General features: G+C 34.3%; 1 protein-coding gene across 5 annotated transcripts in view; it reads right to left on the reverse strand.

The window, feature by feature from the left end:
• The window catches only part of LOC138704413 (zinc finger CCCH domain-containing protein 13-like), a 124,607-nt gene that overhangs the window by 33,980 nt on the left and 70,458 nt on the right, over positions 1 to 20,169 (reverse strand). For 4 of the 5 annotated variants that reach the window (XR_011333343.1, XM_069832261.1, XM_069832262.1 and 1 more), the window contains 2 exons: positions 13,194 to 13,307; positions 4,900 to 5,039 (listed from right to left, as the gene is read on the reverse strand). Coding sequence is in view for 4 of the 5 variants with exons in the window: in XM_069832261.1 (XP_069688362.1) it covers positions 4,900 to 5,039; positions 13,194 to 13,307 (254 nt within the window). In the remaining variant the exon portion in view is untranslated. The remainder of the gene's footprint in view (positions 1 to 4,899; positions 5,040 to 13,193; positions 13,308 to 20,169) is intronic. The other variant, XM_069832264.1, reaches the window with a different exon arrangement.

The raw sequence follows: 20,169 nt of genomic DNA on the forward strand, positions 1-20,169 counted from the left end.
ATTTGCCCCCTAGATCTGTTTTTATAATAGATAACGCACCTTACCATAACGTGCAGTTGCATAAAGCTCCCTCAAGTAATTCAAAGAAAAGTGATTTGCAGGACTGGCTTAGAAGAAACAATGTGCAGTTTCAGGAAAATATGCTGAAAGTGGAGCTTCACGGGCTCATTAAAACACATAAGCCACGTCATAAAACTTACGTGATTGACAATCTCTTAGCTATGAATGGACATTGTGTACTCAGATTGCCGCCGTATTCACCTGAGCTAAATCCATTGGAATTGATTTGGGCAGATATCAAGCAGTGGGTAGCCGGTCAAAACACAACTTTTAAATTAGAGCAAGTGATGAAATTGTGCCAACAACGGGTTGATGACATCAGTGTAAAAAAATGGGAAAAAGTATGTGAACGTGTTGAAAAAATCGAAGATGAATATATTGAACAGGAAGGAATTATGGAAAATGTAATTGAAAGCTTCATAATTACGGGCGGAGACAGCAGTAGTGAAAGCGACGATGATGAAGATGATGATCATAACGAAAATCACGACAATGGTGGTGATATATCTGGTATCGAAAGTTTGTCTGATGATTAGATATATTGATTGCGTCTGTTTCTCTTCATTGCTATATAATTGAACCATGGATATCATGTTATGTTTATAATCAGTTTGTATTTATTATGATAACACGTGTGATGTGATAAGTGATACTGGACAACTGTGAGTGGAATGCGCCGTTCATCGCACATCCTGGAACCAACTGCGCATGATGATGTCACTACACGCTGCAGATCCCAGCCGAGGCGGTAAGTCACGTGTTTCTATAAACTCACTCTGTTGCTCAAGTAACCAAGCACACCGGCACAGAACGACCGTCCCAACTGTACTCAGTTTTTTGCACACACTTTCTCATCACATTCCATATATGAAATTATAAGCTCATGTTCACACAAGATAGTGATGCTCTGAGGAATATCATATTCATGCAGGCTCTTTGTATATAACCATCATACCAAGACGTTGCCAATGACGTCATGGTGTGATGAACATGATAACAATAGTAATCATCAGGGAAAGGATTTATATGTAAATACATATTTACTTATAAAGCTAATATAATTTATATTTTGCATTATCTTTATGTTTCACAATGTGTAGGGTTGAAAAATCCTACTTTTATTTTCCATATTTTTCCATATTTTAGAGTTTAGTACATATTTTCGTTAATTTCCATATATTTTCCATATTTCATATAAAACAGTCCATATTATATTAGGTTTAACAATAAAACAAAACAAAATTCCATTAACTTTTAAAAATACATTTCAACAATAGAGATTTAAACACATGTTCAGTAATCCCTTTAACATCAGAGTTATTTGAAAATTAGCAGTCCTATCAACAATGGGAAAGTAAGTTACAAAACTGTATTAATTTAATTTAAAATTTTTAACAGACTTCAGTTGTGCAGCTCAACAGTTAAATGCCAGTCAGAGTACACATAGGTTCAGTTTTGTAAATCATACTATAAAGACGGTAAATATGCCAAAAGTACGTCATTCAGTCAATTTAAAATCAAAACTAAGAAGTTACATTTCAGAATTTAAAGAAGATGGTTTATCAACTGACAATAAAATATTATTTTGTAATTTGTGTCAGTGTGCAGTATCATCTACACAAAAGTTCCTGGTGCAACAACACATTACAACTAGTAAACATCAGGCCAACAAACAACTAAATTCCAAGCAGAGACAATTGTTTTTAACACAACCAACAACATCGAATGTAAGATCTGAGTTTAACATCGACCTGTGCCGTTCTCTCATCTCTGCTGATATTCCTCTCTACAAACTAAAGAATAAGGTCTTCAGGGAATTCCTTGAAAAATATACTCAACATAAAATCCCGGATGAGTCAACACTTAGGAAGACGTATGCTCCATCCATCTACGATGAGACAATACAGAAGATAAGAGATGAAATTAAAGATAGTTCAATTTGGGTTTCCATTGATGAGACTCCCGACAAAGAAGGTAGACTTGTTGGTAATGTAGTTATCGGTTTGTTAAGTGAACAATATTCTGAACGAATTCTTTTACATTGTGATGTTCTAGAAAAGTGCAATAACAAAACTATAGTTAAACTGTTCAACGAAGCTATGGGTATCCTGTGGCCAAAGGGTATTATGTACGATAATGTGTTATTCTTTATTAGCGATGCTGCCCCTTATATGGTCAAAGCTGGACAAGCATTATCTGTTGTATATCCTAAATTGACTCATTTTACTTGTGTGGCGCATGCATTTCATCGTGTGGCAGAAGTGGTCAGAGACAATTTCCCTAAAGTAGATTTGTTGATTTCATCAGTGAAAAAAGTATTTCTCAAAGCTCCCAGTAGAGTTAACGTGTTGAAAGAAATGTACCCTGAAATTCCATTGCCACCAAAGCCAATTTTAACTAGATGGGGTACATGGCTAGAAGCAGTTGAATATTATGCCGAACATATAGACTCTATTAACAATGTTCTCCTTGCATTGGACTCTGAAGATGCAGTCTCAATTGATACTGCGAAAACAGTTACCTGTGACATAAGTGTGAAGAATGACTTAGCTCACATTCAGCATACATTTTCATGCATCGTAAAAACGCTCAAAAGTCTCCAAAATAGGCACCTTTCACTATCTGAAAGTTTTGAAATTATAAATAGTACTGTGGAACAACTGAATCGTGGTAGAGGTAAAGTTGCAGATGCAGTAAGAGCTAAGGTGGACACTGTACTTTCAAAAAACCCTGGATATGAAGAACTACAAAAGGTTGTTGCTGTGATGAGTGGTGAATCAACAGTGAAGATTAACTTGGACTTATCCCCAGCAGACATTGTGAAATTGAATTATGTACCAGTTACTTCTTGTGACGTCGAACGCTCTTTTAGTCAGTATAAATCTATCCTCAGAGACAATAGAAGAAGATTCACTTTTCAGCACTTGAAAGAAATGTTTGTAACCTATTGTTATGGTAACAGACAATAAAAATTGTGTTTTGTTGAAACTACATTGGAAGATAAGGTACGTCCATTATATTTTTTGTTTAGTTTGATTAAAATGTACCAATATTTAACGTACATAGTCATTTTTTTATAATTTTAAGTCCATATTTAATTCCATATTTTGGTAAAAATCCATATTTAATTCCATATTTTGGTAAAAATAACTACATATATATTTACATATTTCATATATTTTTAGTCCATATAAATCCGTTCCCTGGTAATCATCGCCCTCGTCATCAATAATTACTTGTTAAGTAAGGCATGTTTCTACCTCATCCTGTAGCCTCCTCACAGAACTTTGTTTCTCTCTGCAACTGTCTGGTTTATATTCATTTCATTATTACTTTCAGCACTTCGTTTCTTGTCCATTCTCAAAACATGTTGTACACAATTACTAGGGACCGGATTTTTATGTAATTACATATTATATTCCTTTCAACCTAATCGTATATAAATAACAAATCTTTGCGAATCTTGTAATTACCATTAATATATTAAAATTTGATACTGCATATTTTTACATATTTACCCCACATTACATATTACGGCTTGGTATTACATAAATCTACATATTTAGGGGTTTTATTCATTTTTACTTCTGTAAAAGAAAAAGAAAACTTCTACTGGGGAAGTTTACAATTTAAAATACACAGATTTAAACAGCCTTTTTACCTGCCCAAGAAAGGAGATATTTCGGGACGAAACATAACGTCCTTACTTCCAGGATCAGAAAGTAGCGTTGCCTTCATGCGGTGGAGTGGGACGAGGAGACATGATTTGTCTCGAACTATAATTATTCTGCACACGTCTTAACAAGCCGTTCCCATGCAATTTGCAACCTACCCACCCTCGGAAAACCCATGTCAAGTCTGACATGAGCGCAATAAAGTAGACAACTTTTTAAAAGAAGCTGGAGTAAAGGAACAAACTGGAAAGATGTTGAAAGATTAAAATACATAGCTTTTCAGGTTATTGCTTGACCTCTTTACTTTGAATTTAGTAGACCTATATGGAAATGGGATTTTCCGAGCAATTAGAAAGTATGGTTCTCGGCTGGAATAATCCTACTCTTCTGAATGAGACAGGAATGTCACTTTTCAAGCAACAGTTTGTAAATATCTAGTTTGAGGATTTAGTAGGTACTTTGTTTCTTACAGGGAGCAGCTAAAATGCATGTGTCCCACATCTCCTCTTATTTTCTACTAATCCAGTAAAGCGAAACAGTGCTTGCAATTCTGTTGTGTCATTCATTTCACTCAGTTCTCTAGTTTTAGTACTTACAATATAAAGTGCAAGTGAGTTTATCTACTGCTTTTAACAAACTAAAATGGCCCCTGTATCTTCAACCCTAACGATGAAAATAAAATCATGGATTGCGATGGACGAAGCTTTCACTACAGATGGAAAAATAATAATGTGTCAAGTGTGCGGTAAAAAAGTCGGGTGCTCTATGAAATCACAACTGGAGAGTCTTATCTATTCTATACCTGCCAGATATTGATATTAAATATTTTCATGATTTTACATATTTTCGTACATATTCAGCTTATTTTTCTTACATAAATATGTACATATTTCACACCTTGATATTACATAAAAATCCGGTCCCTAACAATAACATACAAGATGGGTTAAAAGTCACTTTCCCCAAACACTTTCTTATTTTTAATTACATTCAATTTATATTTGACTACACATTTCTTAATAGATTTTGTTCAAATAAAGGCCCTGTTTCTCGATAAACAATTCACAATGTATTTATATTGTTATTTCTTCTTATTTTTTTTTTGTACTCTACAATTCTAGTTTTCATGGCTTCAGTATTTAATTCAAGTACACTGCATGCTCACCTAGAGTCGATGTTTATGTCTTGAACCACGGCAGATGGCAGTCTCTCATCCCTGTCCACAGAGTCTCTCTCTGCCTCCCTCACACCTGCAGCTAACACCTGGGCAGCAGCTTCTCCAGCCAACGATGCTCCAATCAACTCCTGTCATGTGACACAAAACACGTCAATCTTGGAAATGTTTAATCACTGGGTCTGGCATAACATTACATCATTATATAATTACAACGAATCACTAACACTAGTGTACTGAAGGAAAGGCTTCCTATATTACTGTTCTTTTAATCACGAGGAAAGAGTGGGAGAGTCTGTTGGTCAATCATAAAAATATCCTTTTGTAAAATGCACATTAACCAAATAGTTCATGAAATAGCTGCCATTCAATTTATTCGACAACAGCAGCATGATCAGTGGGAGTCAAATTGTATCTCTGTTTTCATCATCACCATCATTATTAGTTTTATCATCTTTATCTTAATTGTCATGTTTTTTTTTAATAAGTTATTTTACGATGCTGTATCAGCATCTCAGGTTATTTAGCATGTGAATGAAATGAAAGTGATAATGCCTATGAAATGAGTCTGGGATCCGGCACTGACTCAACCCTGGAAAAAACCTCAACCAGGTAACTTGCTCCGACCGGGATTCGAACCCGGGTCATCTGGTTGTGTGACCAGATATGCTAGCTGTTATTCCACAGGTGTGGACATCTGTCTATCATTGTTGTCATCATTCATATGTTAAGCTACTTGTACACGATCAAATTTTTGTCAAATTCAACACATCACAAGACTTTTCAAGACTTGTCAATGCTTTACAAGTTTTATTGTCAAATCATTTATAATATTTTAAGTCTTGCAAGTAAATAAGAACATGTTCTAATCGATCAGACTTGACAATTCTTTGAAGGAATTAACCAATGGGATTCGAAAATATTATGGCGCCAAAAACCACATAAAACATGGCGTCCTAGCTGAGAAAAAATGTTTACGAGTTAATCCAATTTTCTCTGTTCTATCCATCCTTCATCCTCATCACCTCACTTGGAGTGCTTTGTTTGTTGCCAGATCTTAGTTAATGGCCGCAACAATTACAATATTTCTAGGTTTAGACACCTAGGAGGAAAACTAGACGTGATACATGGATGTAATGAAGATATGCATACTTGGATCTTTGGCTACAGCAGTTATTATTTTCACAAGTCAATAATGCAACTGAGATCAGCAGCTTACAAACGAGACTACTCTAATAACTGTAAATAATTTGTTTTAAAACAAAATGCAATCTTAATCATTTTCATTTTGGGGTGCTGTACTGTTAAGTAATACAGATATTGCTTTGTATAGCACAGTTATTCTCCAAAAAATTTACAATTTGGTAGGTGAGCCTATATGCAGGGTGGAAGTGAAATAGCCTTGCAGATTTTCAGAGCGAATAGCTCATGTTGTATGTAACAAAAAAACTGTAATATCATATTGGTGGAAAGTTCATAGTTTTTTTCCCAGAAAAAAAAATGTCCCCCTCCCTCCAAATATTTAACACACACTATTTTGGTAGCTATTGCGAGTAGGATCGTGATTTTGTACATATTGATAGAAAATCTAATAAATAATAATGTATCCCTCTGGCGTATTTCAATAGTGTGGACAGTTTTAGTGTAAATTTAATTAAAAAAAAAATACTAATTTCAAGCCACTGCACTATGTGAGCAAATTGCAACATAGAGCTAGAGATTAGCTCACCTACCGACACAGACCAAGTTCATTGACCTCTTACATCTTTATTACAAGTAACGTATGTTAGCAGCAATGTTGCCAGACTGCTGAAACTTCCAACTTCATTTTCTAATTAACCATGTATTTAATCACAAAAGTAATATAGGTTTTGTATTCATTTAAGTGTGCTCTACCATCCCTTTCAATTCAGAAGGTTATTTCACTTCCACCCTGTAGGTTACAATGAATTTAAAACAAATGTTTTAAAATCTTGACAAATATTTAGCAACGTAAAACAGTCTTTCACAAACATTTTCAATATTAATCAATCTTCCACAAATTTTCTTGTGAGGTATTGAAATGGAAGAAAAATTGTAATGTGTATAATCAAGCAGCTTAAATTGTCCATCTATATTTGTTCATTTCAGCATTTCTTTAAAAATTCTGCACTGTATTTCAGTTATAACTGGTTTACAGTTCATTAGCTTTCGTGGCTACAGTGCAGTCTCCATTCATTATTGCTATAGCTGGTTATTCAAATATATGTCTTAATAAAACTGAAAAATGGTTATTTTTTCCTCGAATATTTCTGTCTCTTATCCTATCTATTTCAACTGTCAAATATTTATATGTAATCCTAAACTTCGAAGTAAGGAAAGTGAGTTACAGTTCTCTTTATGACAAATTACTAAATAAATCTATAGCCTTTTTGCCCCAATAACATGCGTTAGAAGAATAAAGTAACAGGAACAACAAAAGAAAGTGCACAGCCATTAGAATCAAGCTTTGTTAGTAATCCCACCTTAGAGGCAAGAAGAAAACACAAGAAGTGGTGCAACAATACTGGAAAAGACACTTAAGTTAGTACAGCTCTTAGGAAGGTTCAATACAGCATTGAGCATATGGATGATACAAGTGTGTTACAGGAAAGCCAATTAAGAAGCATTTCAAGTATGCTTATACATTATTTATGACAATATATACAATGGTTGTTATATTTATGTTGAAATTATTTTAATACAAAAACCTATCAATGGGAGATGAGATGGACAGAACAATTTGGTTATAAGCAGACAGAAATTGGCAATTACATTAAAAGCTGATATATACGAGCTATTCCATCTCAAATCGACTGAAATATAGAGAAAATTGACCTTACAATTTCTAAATACAATGAAACTTTTTTTGTACGTAGAGAACTGTGATACAATGCTTTGTGCAAAGTTTGAGGCATCAGAACTTCATACTGTTTAAATTAAAAATATTTAAATTTATCGTATTTTCATTAACTTTGCAACTTTAAACTGTTGTGGCTCCGAAACCCTTTTACTCAATGATCAAAATCATGGTTTATTTTGATGCTGAGAAATTAAAGTTTATATTGACATGTAAACAGATTTTCTTACTTTTTATGGATTTTTCCTCATTAAAACGCCTTTGCCAAGGAAAAAATAATTTTAAAATATATAGTTAGATTCCACATTGAAAGTACAAATAAACACATATTTTTTACTGATGGTATATTGATAAGAAAGTATTGAAAATATCAAATAAAGAAAATAAATAGTATGCGCGTGAAGTAACCAGCTGACCGTGAGGAGGGAGCTAGCCGAGACAAGCAAGGCCAGGAGACATAAACACGTGATGTTTCATCTAGTAGCACATAGCTGGGCTAGCTTTATCACAGGTTTTCATAAACACACGAGTAAAATGACGCCCAAAGCTCGCTTATCTTCAGCTCTCGGCCAGTGCGTGGGGTACTGCGCCGTTCAAGTCTAGGCGTATGAAAATAATTTATTTAATACCCTCGAAACTTATTGCCGAGCCACTAAGCAAACAATGCCGAATCCCTCTTAATAATGCAAGGTTTTTTCTCAATATTTTTTACATTTTTACAAATGAGCAAAAAGCCTAAAAGGAAGTAAAATCAGATTATCTGTCTCTCTGTATACAATAAAAATAAGGATTACTTCTTAACATAACCTACCAAATGTCAGCTTCAAAATAAGCTCTCGTTCAATGTTCTGCAGTAAATGGTTCCAGAGTTCTGAGCGCTGAAAGAGGCTTGTTTTTATAAAATACGCTAAATTTGTCGCTCAACAATACGAAAACCGTTTGACTTTCGATAGTATATTTTTGGAAATGCACTGTCCTCAGCACCTTGTATAAATAGGGAAAAAATTAGAGTATAAAAAAATGCGAGGTTTTTTACTGATCAATTTCATATGGAATAGCCCGTACATACACTCCACAACTAAATTTATAAAACAACAAAACATAAAATTATGCAGAAGAGGTACAGGTTCGATCACTTCTTAACAATGCAGCATTGCTTTCTTCCTCTTTCAGATTAATGAAATGGTAGTTAAATTCTTTAAAAGGGACAAATATTAAAAATTATGAAAATCTAATAAAGAAGCCCAGGAATTATCATGCTGATTGTGTCTAAAGGCAGAAGAATGTTTCATAAAGAAAATAACTGACTCAATTACTAACAAGTCCCCCCCCCCCTCCTACATAAAAGAAGAATTTCGTCTCTAGAAAGAGAATATGATCTCAATGGTAATGTACAAGCTTTCAATACATTTTGTTTACATATTTTATATGCATAACCATCCATTTAACTTTTGCAATCAGTTTTAAAATAGTAGAATACAAATGTGCTTAAAAAGCGTAGCAGGACAAGAAATTTTCGGAGAGGACAAATAAAACTACAAAAGGGAACTGATATTTCAAAGAAATGTCAACAAAGGCAATCACTTTTGTAAGGCCAATTACAGCTCCACTCTCTCCTCAAGAAAAGAACATTTTACCACGTCCGCTAACTAAAACAGGTACGAAACTGTTTCACAATAATTACCTGACAAGTCTGCAGATGCGACTGCACTGCAAATAACTATTATGAAATTTGTTTACATACATTCTCGTGACCATACACTGGACTGGAGACGCCTAAAACAGGAGTTTACTTCACATCGATCATCTGACCTCACTATGTCAGAACATACTGATCAGAATACATTGTATGTTGTAAATGCATTGAAACTTGGATGTAATGAAGATATGCATACTTTCTCATTATACGATTTATGCATTTCTCAACAAATCTTGCCAGGAACAGTCTTGTTTGTACGTACTTTACTTCCCTCAAGGAACAGTCAAAAGATATTCACAAATAAAACTATTTACTGTGCACCCAGATGTGCTGCAAATATATAGGCCTGTCATTTTTTTGCAAAACTCAAAAATTAAGATAATTAATTTTTCACAAATTGCCATGATATAGGGCTTCATATTATATTCCAATCACCATCATATTTACAAAACTCGGTGTATTAATCATAAAGCAATAAACAATACTACAAAGGCATACACTTCAAGAAGAAAGTATTTTATGAATATGTATCCACAAAAAGAAATATAAAAATGAGTGTCTGGATGTTTAGCCATAAATATAAATATAAAAATGAGTGTCTGGATGTTTAGCCATAAATATAAATATAAAAATGAGTGTCTGGATGTTTAGCCATAAATAGATATAAAAATGAGTGTCTGGATGTTTAGCCATAAATATAAATATAAAAATGAGTGCCTGGATGTTTAGCCATAAATATAAATATAAAAATGAGTGTCTGGATGTTTAGCCATAAATATAAATATAAAAATGAGTGTCTGGATGTTTAACCATAAATATAAATATAAAAATGAGTGTCAAAATGTTTAGCCATAAATATAAAAATGAGTGTCTGGATGTTTAGCCATAAATATAAATATAAAAATGAGTGTCTGGATGTTTAGCCACAAACAGAAATATAAAAATGAGTGTCTGAATGTTTAGCCATAAATATAAATATAAAAATGAGTGTCAGAATGTTTAGCCATAAATATAAATATAAAAATGAGTGTCTGGATGTTTAGCCATAAATATAAATATAAAAATGAGTTTCTGGACATGTAACCATAAATTTAATATCAAAATGTTAAGCCATAAATATAAATATAAAATGAGTTTCTGGATGTTTAGCTATAAATATAGATATATAAAAATGAGTTTCTGGATGTTTAGCCATAAATATAAAATGAGTTGCTGGATGTTTAGCCATAAATATAAATATAAAAATGAGTGTCTGGATGTTTAGCCATAAATAATATAAATATAAAAATGAGTTTCTGGATGTTTAGCCATAAATATAAATATAAAAATGAGTTTCTGGATGTTTAGCCATAAATATAAATATAAAAATTAGTGTCTGGATATTCAGCCATAAATAATATAAATATAAAAATGAGTTCCTGGATGTTTAGCCATAAATATAAATATAAAAATGAGTTTCTGGATGTTAACCATAAATAATATAAATATAAAAATGAGTTTCTGGATGTTTAGCCATAAATATAAATATAAAAATGAGTTTCTGGATGTTTAGCCATAAATATAAATATAAAAATGAGTTTCTGGATGTTTAACCATAAATATAAATATGAGTTTCTGGATGTTTAGCCATAAATATAAATATAAAAATGAGTTTCTGGATGTTTAGCCATAAATATAAATATAAAAATGAGTGTCTGGATGTTTAGCCATAAATATGAATATAAAAATTAGTTTCTGGACATGTAACCATAAATTTAATATAAAAATGAGTGTCTGGGCTTAAATCCATAAACCTCAGATACAAAACTGAAGGCATGTATTTTCGTGAATATCTCGAAATTAATGTTCTTCAGTATCATAAGACTTTTTTCTTTGTATAATACAATGTAGAATGCTTTACAACAGACTGCAAATAGCAATCCATTATCGTGATGTGGTTTTCCTAACTTTTCAATTATTCTTGGCAAAGAAAGAATTCTGACTATGTTATGCAACTTGTGAAATATGTACAAAAATCGAGTATTTCTGTTCCATCACTGTAGTGGCTATGATTCATTAATTCTGCAACTCAATTCCCATAGATATCTTGAAGCCCTTACTTTTCCTATGAAGTTTTTACTGGATGCATTACAGCCAAATTCCAGTACATCATCTAATGTTACTTTTTCAAATAAAGATCAGTTGCTCTTCAGTAAAGATTAAAAACTGCATGTACGAATATGAACAAATTCATCCAATAGATTGCGAGAAATTGCTGTACAGAGATATACAAATGCTAACAAAGTGCCAAGAGACCACTTTTTTGGTAATGGAGATACTCAAACGTATATTTCTGTGGAAATAGATCTCTTAGTACTTCGTATAATGAGAAAGTAAAAACTGAACATAACTGTTCTAAAAGTGAACACGTTTAATAGCAGTCAGTATGCCATTAAATTCTAACCTCACCTAACCTAATCTATTTCAAACTGTCACATTACAGACACCAGTGATTTTTCTCTGATTTCAAGATGGCAATATCCGTCCTCAGCTGATTCAGAGCTAACTAATAACTCAAAAATATCCACCTACAGTTCAATACAGGCCTACTGTGAGTCCTCAAGGTTTTATATGTACGTGAACGACCACAATTATTATTAGAAAATGCAAGCTCTAAATTTCTATAATTTTATAAGAAAATGAACTCTCAATTCGACAAAAATTACAAGGTACCCCAACAAGACTTATTAGAACTTAAATATCTGATAAAAGTATAAAAAAGGTTACTAATAATATTTTTCAAACCAGTTTTATCAAAGTACGGGAAAAAAAAAAAAAAAATTCTGCAATTACATAATTTGGTAACCATAACATTGTTATGGTCTCTCTGACATCTTTAAAAGTTTTCCTGCATGTAATAAACACTTATTTCTGAAAAGCAGAGTACTCTCAGACATGTAGAGATGTTTATTTTAATACAATTAATTTTTTTTTGTCCTATATAAAATATATTAAAATTTACATAATGTTCTGTGACCTAATTTTTCTATTTTCAAAGAAATGGACATTATTGTAGTCTACCTTTTGCATAAATTCATGTTAAATTAGTGTACAAAATTTCAGAGTTCTATGTCTAATGGTTGTGGAGTTATGAAATAATGTGTGAAAATTTTCAAATTTTGGAAAATTTAACTTAAAGTAAAAAGTGAATTCTAAAATATATTATTAGTAACTTTTTTATACTTGTATCAGATATTAAAGTTCTATTAAGTCTTGTCGTGGTACCTTGTAATTTTTGTCCAATTGTGAGTTCATTTCCTTACAAAGTTTTAGAAATTTAGAGCCTGCATTTTCTGATAATATTTGTGGTCGTTCACGTACATATACCCTTAAGCTCTTTGATAGTATCCTCCACAATTTTTGTTTACTCATAACAAAACTAGAATTACACTCTTGTTAACACTGGCCTTCATTGTGGAGAAATTTCAAGCTACAGAAAATTCGAGATCTGTCAAGGAACCAATCTGATATCATTCAATCTTCATTAACAAACTCTGTTATAAATCCATGCATGTAGATCTAAACGAAAAGCACAGTTATGAAACTAAGGAGTTGGGGGAGTGGTTTACCCTGAATGTGACTACAAATCTGTCTCCCTCCTAACAGGGAGTGACTGAATACCATGTACCCATGCGACCTTACATAAGAGACGGGCCAAAAAGCTCTTACTGGGTGCTCATCTGTGCCTCTGTGATAGAGCGGCGTGGCAGGCCCCTCGGTGGAACCGTGTGGCAGTGTTAGTGCTACCTCATTACTGTCCACGGCAACCGCCAGCTCTTCCACCTGTCAATGCGACAATAACTGAACTAGTGCCAACACCAGTTCTAACAGCACAATGACAACTCATATAGCCTACTTTCCATGTATATGATCTAATGGAAGTAACCAACACAGACATTCTGAATAAAACTCACACAGCCTACTATCCTTGCATAATGATTTGATGGCGATAATACCTCACAACAATAACAATGATGAAATCAGTAAAATTCATAGAGACTACTTTCATCGCACAATGATATCATGATGGTAATACCTTCACAATATCAACAATGAAACATTCAGTAAAATTCGTACAACCTACTCTGCTTGTATGATTTGATGGAGTTAATAATCTAGTTACACGAATAATTACAATATGAATAAACTCGTTCAGCCTACCTTCCTTACATAATGATTTGAGGACAATAACATTTTAAAGACCAACAATGACCCAGGAATTTTCACATATATTTTCTACCCATTTCTGATCATATATGGGGGGGGGGGGAACCTACGTGAATTTATAAGAAGGTTAAGTGTTCTATGCATTATAGACCACTGATTTCAAAACTGATCGAAACTGGGGTTGTCTTGCTTTGAATATAAACCGTTCAATTTATTACAGTCCCAATGCAACTAAAATATTTGGTGATTACTGTACGACTGGAGCTACAAAGTGAGAAGCACAAGAAGGGCTTTAATTCCTTTCCTGAAATCAGCATGCAGGAATGGACATTTTGCGACACTGATTAAGGATAAAATCAAAATAAATGATTAACTAGCGGACTTACTCGTGTTAATTATGTAAGCATGTGCGGCTTACAGCTGTTTCGGTGCTTCATCACACCATCCTCAGAGCCTACTAGATCTCGGCATCATCTCGAACTCCTCTGCCTGTTACGTGGGTGCGTTTGATTGTTGAAAAGTGTTGAAAAGTGGAGTCAAATAATGTGTGTGTTCTGAAATTGATCTGTGTGTTGAGAATTTGATCTGGGTGTGTTTTATTGTGTCTGTATATTTCATATTGTTCTAGTGTGTTGAGTTTTTGGTTCTTGGGTTGTATGTGTAGGATTTTCATGTATGCATTTATGTTATTGTATGTGTGGTTAGCATTAGTTATGTGTTCGGCATATGTAGATGTATTGTGTCCTCTGGTTATTGCTTTAATGTGTTCTTTGTAGCGTGTTTGGAATGATCTGCCTGTCTGTCCAATGTAGAACTTGTCGCAACTATTACATGTGAGTTTCTATACACCTGTGTGATCGTATTTGTTTGTGTTGTTTGTGTGTTGAGATGTCTTTGTAGTGTGTTTTCTGTTCTGTATACTATGTTGTATTTCTGTTTTCTGAATGAAGATGCGATCTTGTGTGTGCTTTTGTTTTCATATGTTAGTGTGATGTATTCCTTGTGTTCTTGTATTTGTGTTGTGTTTTATGTGGTTTTGTGTTTGTTGAGTTTCTGTTTTGTCTTTCTTATGATGTTGTCTATTATGTTTGGGTTGTAACCGTTTTCTTGTGCTATGTATTTGATTGTGTTTACTTCTTCATTGTAGTGTTGTTGGCTCATGGGTATGCAGAGTAATCTGTGTACCAGGTGTACAACAGGCAGAGACGTTCGAGATGACGCCGAGATCTAGTAGGCTCTGAGGATGGTGTGATGAAGCAGTGAAACAGCTGTAAGCCGCAGAGACTTACATAATTAACACAAGTCCGCTAGTTAATCAATTACTTATATTTAAGTGTTAAAAGTAATGTACGCAAGATTCAAAATGGATAAAATCAAGATAAACAACTTGGTCCTCAGTGTGGAAGAATGCCTGGATAGCACTAAGGGCCCAGAAATAGGAGCAGAAGAAAAGGAGAGAAATAGGAGAAAAATCAAAGTATTGCATCGAAGGGAATGATGAGTGACACGAGCACAAGTTGGGTGTTGAAATGCGAAGAATTATGCAGCAGTTCAGGAAGGCAACGGTCGGGAGTATACGAAATGTGGTGTCAGCATTAGTGACAGGGATGGCAGATAGTGAGAAAGCATGCGCAGGGTCGAGTGAAGGAAGGAAGGAAGAAGCTAGTAACGTCAGGTAATGGTAGTCATTGTGTGACGTCGAAGTATAAGGAAGCATGCGGGTCAGCTAGCGAAGTGAAAACACAGCAAAGCCGAAGTGAACAGTTGTTGGAGGCAATACCGAAAAGAGTGAAGAAGCTGAAAAAGAAGGGGAACTGGTGAGAAGGAGAAGATACGAGTGTTAAAGAATAAGAAGCATTACGACTTAAGGGGAGAGGATGGTATTTTTTAAAACTTTTTTCCTAACTGGTGTAAAATATGAATTTTTTGTATGTAGAGAGCTCATAGCTGTAGCAACTCAACCAAATATAAATATTTTGAATAAAAATTATTTGGGGGCCCAAATTTGAAAAAAAAAATACACCCAATGCAGGATTCTACTTAAACAGATATATCTAAACCGCTTTTAAAGATAGATTTAAACTTTTTTTTGCAATGTATTTGCAAAAGCATGTTCTACAAACTGTCTGTAACAGAATTTTGATATTAGTCCCTTCGTTTGTAAAATAAACAATTAAAATTTAATAACAATTTTCTGATTTCCTTCCTTGCAAACAAACGGACGTATTTTTAAAATGAAATCAATTAACAAAATTCTGTTACAGAGAAAAGTTTCCTAATAATCTAAAGAATGTGTGTTCTAAATTTCATGCATGTATCTTTAATAGTTCAGAAATTATATCCATTTTTGTCTGGCAATGTAGCAAAAAAGAAATGAAGTTACCAGAAACCGATAAAAGCGGGCGTGTGATTTAAAAACCCACAGCGCAGGCAGGAAGTTTAAAAATGACGTCTCAACATCCGATAAGGGCACAAATACCACAAATTGTTATGCAATGCATTCCACACATATCAAAGAATATTTTAAAGACAAAAAATTTTTTTTGAAAATTTAATTTACCAGAAACAACAATAAAAGTGGGAGAGTGATTTAAAAATCCAAAACGAAGGAAGTTTAAAAATGTCGACTCAACATCCGATAAGGGCACAAATACCCACAAAATGTTATGCTATGCATTCCACACATATCACAGAGCATTTTAAAGAAAAAAAATTTTTTTTTTTTTTAAATTTACTCATTTTTCACCAAAAAAATACCATCCTCTCCCCTTAAGGAATTGGTGTGAAGGGTTCAAGTGAAAAAGGGAAGGGTCAAGGTTAACGGGCAAGGAGGGAGGGTATTAGGAGTGTGGTCAAGAAAGTTCGTTACGTGGAGAAGTATTGTGTGAGTGAAGTGTTACACATATCTGGAAACAAGAGTAAATAATTTAGTAGCACTGAGAATGCACCAAGAAAAATAATGGTGAGTAGAACTTGTAAAACTTAGGATAGCATCTACTTTGGTGTAATTTTTTTTATTGGGTTATTTTACGACGCTGTATCAACATCTCAGGTTATTTAGCGTCTGAATGATATGAAGCTGATAATGCCGGTGAAATGAGTCCAGGGTCCAGCACCGAAAGTTACCCAGCATTCTTTGGTGTAAAGGGGGAATAGTTAGATATTAGATGAATTTGGAGGGTGGTCGTCGGAATAGGTAGGATCAGAAATGTGTTGCTGTGTGGTGTATCACTGTGGTAGGGTGTTACAGGCTGTATTGAGGATAATATTGTATGAGGAGGAACTACGGGGTAGAGTTATGGGCAGGAATGTAATTTTGAGAACTGGATAGTACAGTAAAGAAATCTGTAAACAGTGACGGTGAGTTCCTGAATATAGAAATGTGAAAAGTCATCACTACTTGGATGTTTTGCTCAAAGACAATAAATCATATCAAATGTATGTACATTGCAGAGCAAGTGTGTAGTAGTAGTTCTTGTTAAATTAAGACATACCAACACTTATCACAAGACACCCAAGAATTGTTAGGAAAATATAGACACACACTATTCTAACAGGACAGCACATACACAGCCCAGAAGGGTGGGCTCCACGCACACATTTGTTGTACAGTATTATCACCACCAACACCACTCTCACCACCACAACCAATGAAGCTTCTGGGGACAGACTCCTTCACAGATGCTGTAGAATGTGAGCTGTGCCTAGAAATGGAAGCTTTGAGTGTCATATGCCAATGTTTCATTACTTTTACTTATCATATCTTTCTTCATCAATTAGTGGTATTATGATATAAAACAGTACATTGTGATGCTAGCTTGGTATATGTCCTATAACAGAGACGAGGGAAAGTTTGAAAAACGAGGTCCTTGAACAGAGATTTTTAATTCTCGAGACTCTGTTACGCACTTAATGTCCATGTATTGCATATTATTTTTTGCACAATCATAATTTATGTCTTTATTTTATTTATTACCGTATTTACCCGCATGATAGACACATACAGGAATGTGACAAATGATAGCAGCGATGCTGAACCTGACAGTGGATGAGATACGGCTAGTGTTAATAACAATAATGTGTCTTGTCTTATTGTCGCTGTATTCATTGTTTTTTATTTTATTTTAGTAAGTTATTTTAATTGAATGGGTTACATCAGCTTCTTGTCTATGCAGATGACGTGAATATGTTAGGAGAAAATCCACAAACGATTAGGGAAAACACGGAAATTTTACTGGAAGCAAGTAAAGCGATCGGTTTGGAAGTAAATCCCGAAAAGACAAAGTATATGATTATGTCTCGTGACCAGAATATTGTACGAATTGGAAATATAAAAATTGGAAATTTTTCCTTCGAAGAGGTGGAAAAATTCAAATATCTTGGAGCAACAGTAACAAATATAAATGACACTCGGGAGGAAATTAAACGCAGAATAAATATGGGAAATGCGTATTATTATTTGGTTGAGAAGCTTTTATCATCCAGTCTGGTGTTCAAAAATCTGAAAGTTAGAATTTATAAAACAGTTATATTACCGGTTGTTCTTTATGGTTGTGAAATATTTGGGGCTAAGCGGGATGAAGTTACAGGAGAATGGAGAAAGTTACACAACACAGAACTGCACGCATTGTATTCTTCACCTGACATAATTAGGAATTTAAAATCCAGACGTTTGAGATGGGCAGGGCATGTAGCACGTATGGGCGAATCCAGAAATGCATATAGAGTGTTAGTTGGGAGACCGGAGTGAAAAAGACCCTTAGGGAGGCCGAGACGTAGATGGGAGGATAATATTAAAATGGATTTGAGGGAGGTGGGATATGATGATAGAGAGTGGATTAATCTTGCACAGGATAGGGACCGATGGCGGGCTTATGTGAGGGCGGCAATGAACCTTCGGGTTCCTTAAAAGCCATTTGTAAGTAAGTAAGTTATTTTACGACGCTTTATCAAGAGCTTAGGTTATTTAGTGTCTGAATGAGATGAAGGTGATAATGCCGGTGAAATGAGTCCGGGGTCCAGCACCGAAAGTTACCCAGCATTTGCTCATATTGGGTTGAGGGAAAACCCCAGAAAAAACCTCAACCAGGTAACTTGCCCCGACCAGGAATCGAACCCGGGCCACCTGGTTTCGCGGCCAGACACGCTAACCGTTACTCCACAGGTGTGGACTATTCATTGTTACAAGTTATCATCTGTTTATACAACTGCTGCTATCAATCACCATAAGTGCAACGCAATCGAAATATAAATTAGTCACGGCTCATATATCATTACATATTCTAATAGATTATTTCAGTATTCGAGCTCGGGCACCTTTAATACATGTCCCCCTCCCCCTTCATATAAAGGACGCATCCTAGTTTTTTTTATAAAATCGAAAAAATAAAGTGTGTCTATTACACGGGTAAATACGGTATGTAGTTTAGTTATATACTAGTTTTGAACTGAAAGTTTGTCATTTTGTTAAAAGCAATGTATAATTTTCTATGTGACCATGTTTTTATATTCTTTTGTTTTATTTGTTGGGTACGACTGTCTTTTATGTGTATGCATTGTTCAAATAAACAAAAAGCTATTGCAATATACGAAATTGAGGTGTCAATCTTTTTTCTATAAATAAAGAGAATGACAGTTTTTATCCCATAACATTTAATAATTGTTCCAACTTCACGTTCAATTTTAATGTTAATAAATAAAGTTACAGCTTGTTTTATCACAGTTCTTGTTCTTTTTTAATTTACAAGTGACTGTATGTCAAGTTTGTACAGAATTTACTCACAACACCGGTGTTGTATTTTCAAATTACATGGCATGCAACAATGATAGTTGTTGTTTTCTAATGCCAGGCGTTTGACAATAAAGTCATTTGACCTCTTGCACTCCAATATTTTTCAAAGATATTATCATGGCCAACCACTGAAGCACAGATTTTGAGGTGTTCCGAATCCATTTCTTGATTTGAGTTGCACAATGGGCAGTTAGGGGACTGATATATTCCAATTCTATGCAGGTGTTTGGCCAAACAATCATGGCAATGATAGTAAGTATGCAAAAAGAGCATGACTGCACAAAAAAGTTATTTACTTGTCCACGTCATATTACCATCATCTTTTGGATTTTTCAACCTTCTTTTTTAACTAAGTTTACATTACAGAAATTCCGATGGGAAACTTCTATGTTCGAATATTATGGATTTATTAATTTGTCCTACAGAATAATCTCTGTAATGTTGACAATTAATATTTGAGGAGAAAAATTCGCTCCGGCGCCGGGGATCGAACCCGGGTCCTTGGTTCTACGTACCAAGTGCTCTGACCACTGAGCTACGCCGAATTCAATCCACAGCACCGGACCGAATCCTCCTCCTTCAATGTTTCCCTTTGTGGCCTGACTCCAAGTTAGGCATATATGTTGACGTGTATGTCCAATGTCAACTGACATTATACTAGGAGCGCACTCAGTTGAGTGACTTATT

This window comes from Periplaneta americana, chromosome 8 (genome assembly GCF_040183065.1).
Source record: "Periplaneta americana isolate PAMFEO1 chromosome 8, P.americana_PAMFEO1_priV1, whole genome shotgun sequence".
NCBI classification, from domain to species: Eukaryota; Metazoa; Arthropoda; class Insecta; order Blattodea; family Blattidae; genus Periplaneta; species Periplaneta americana.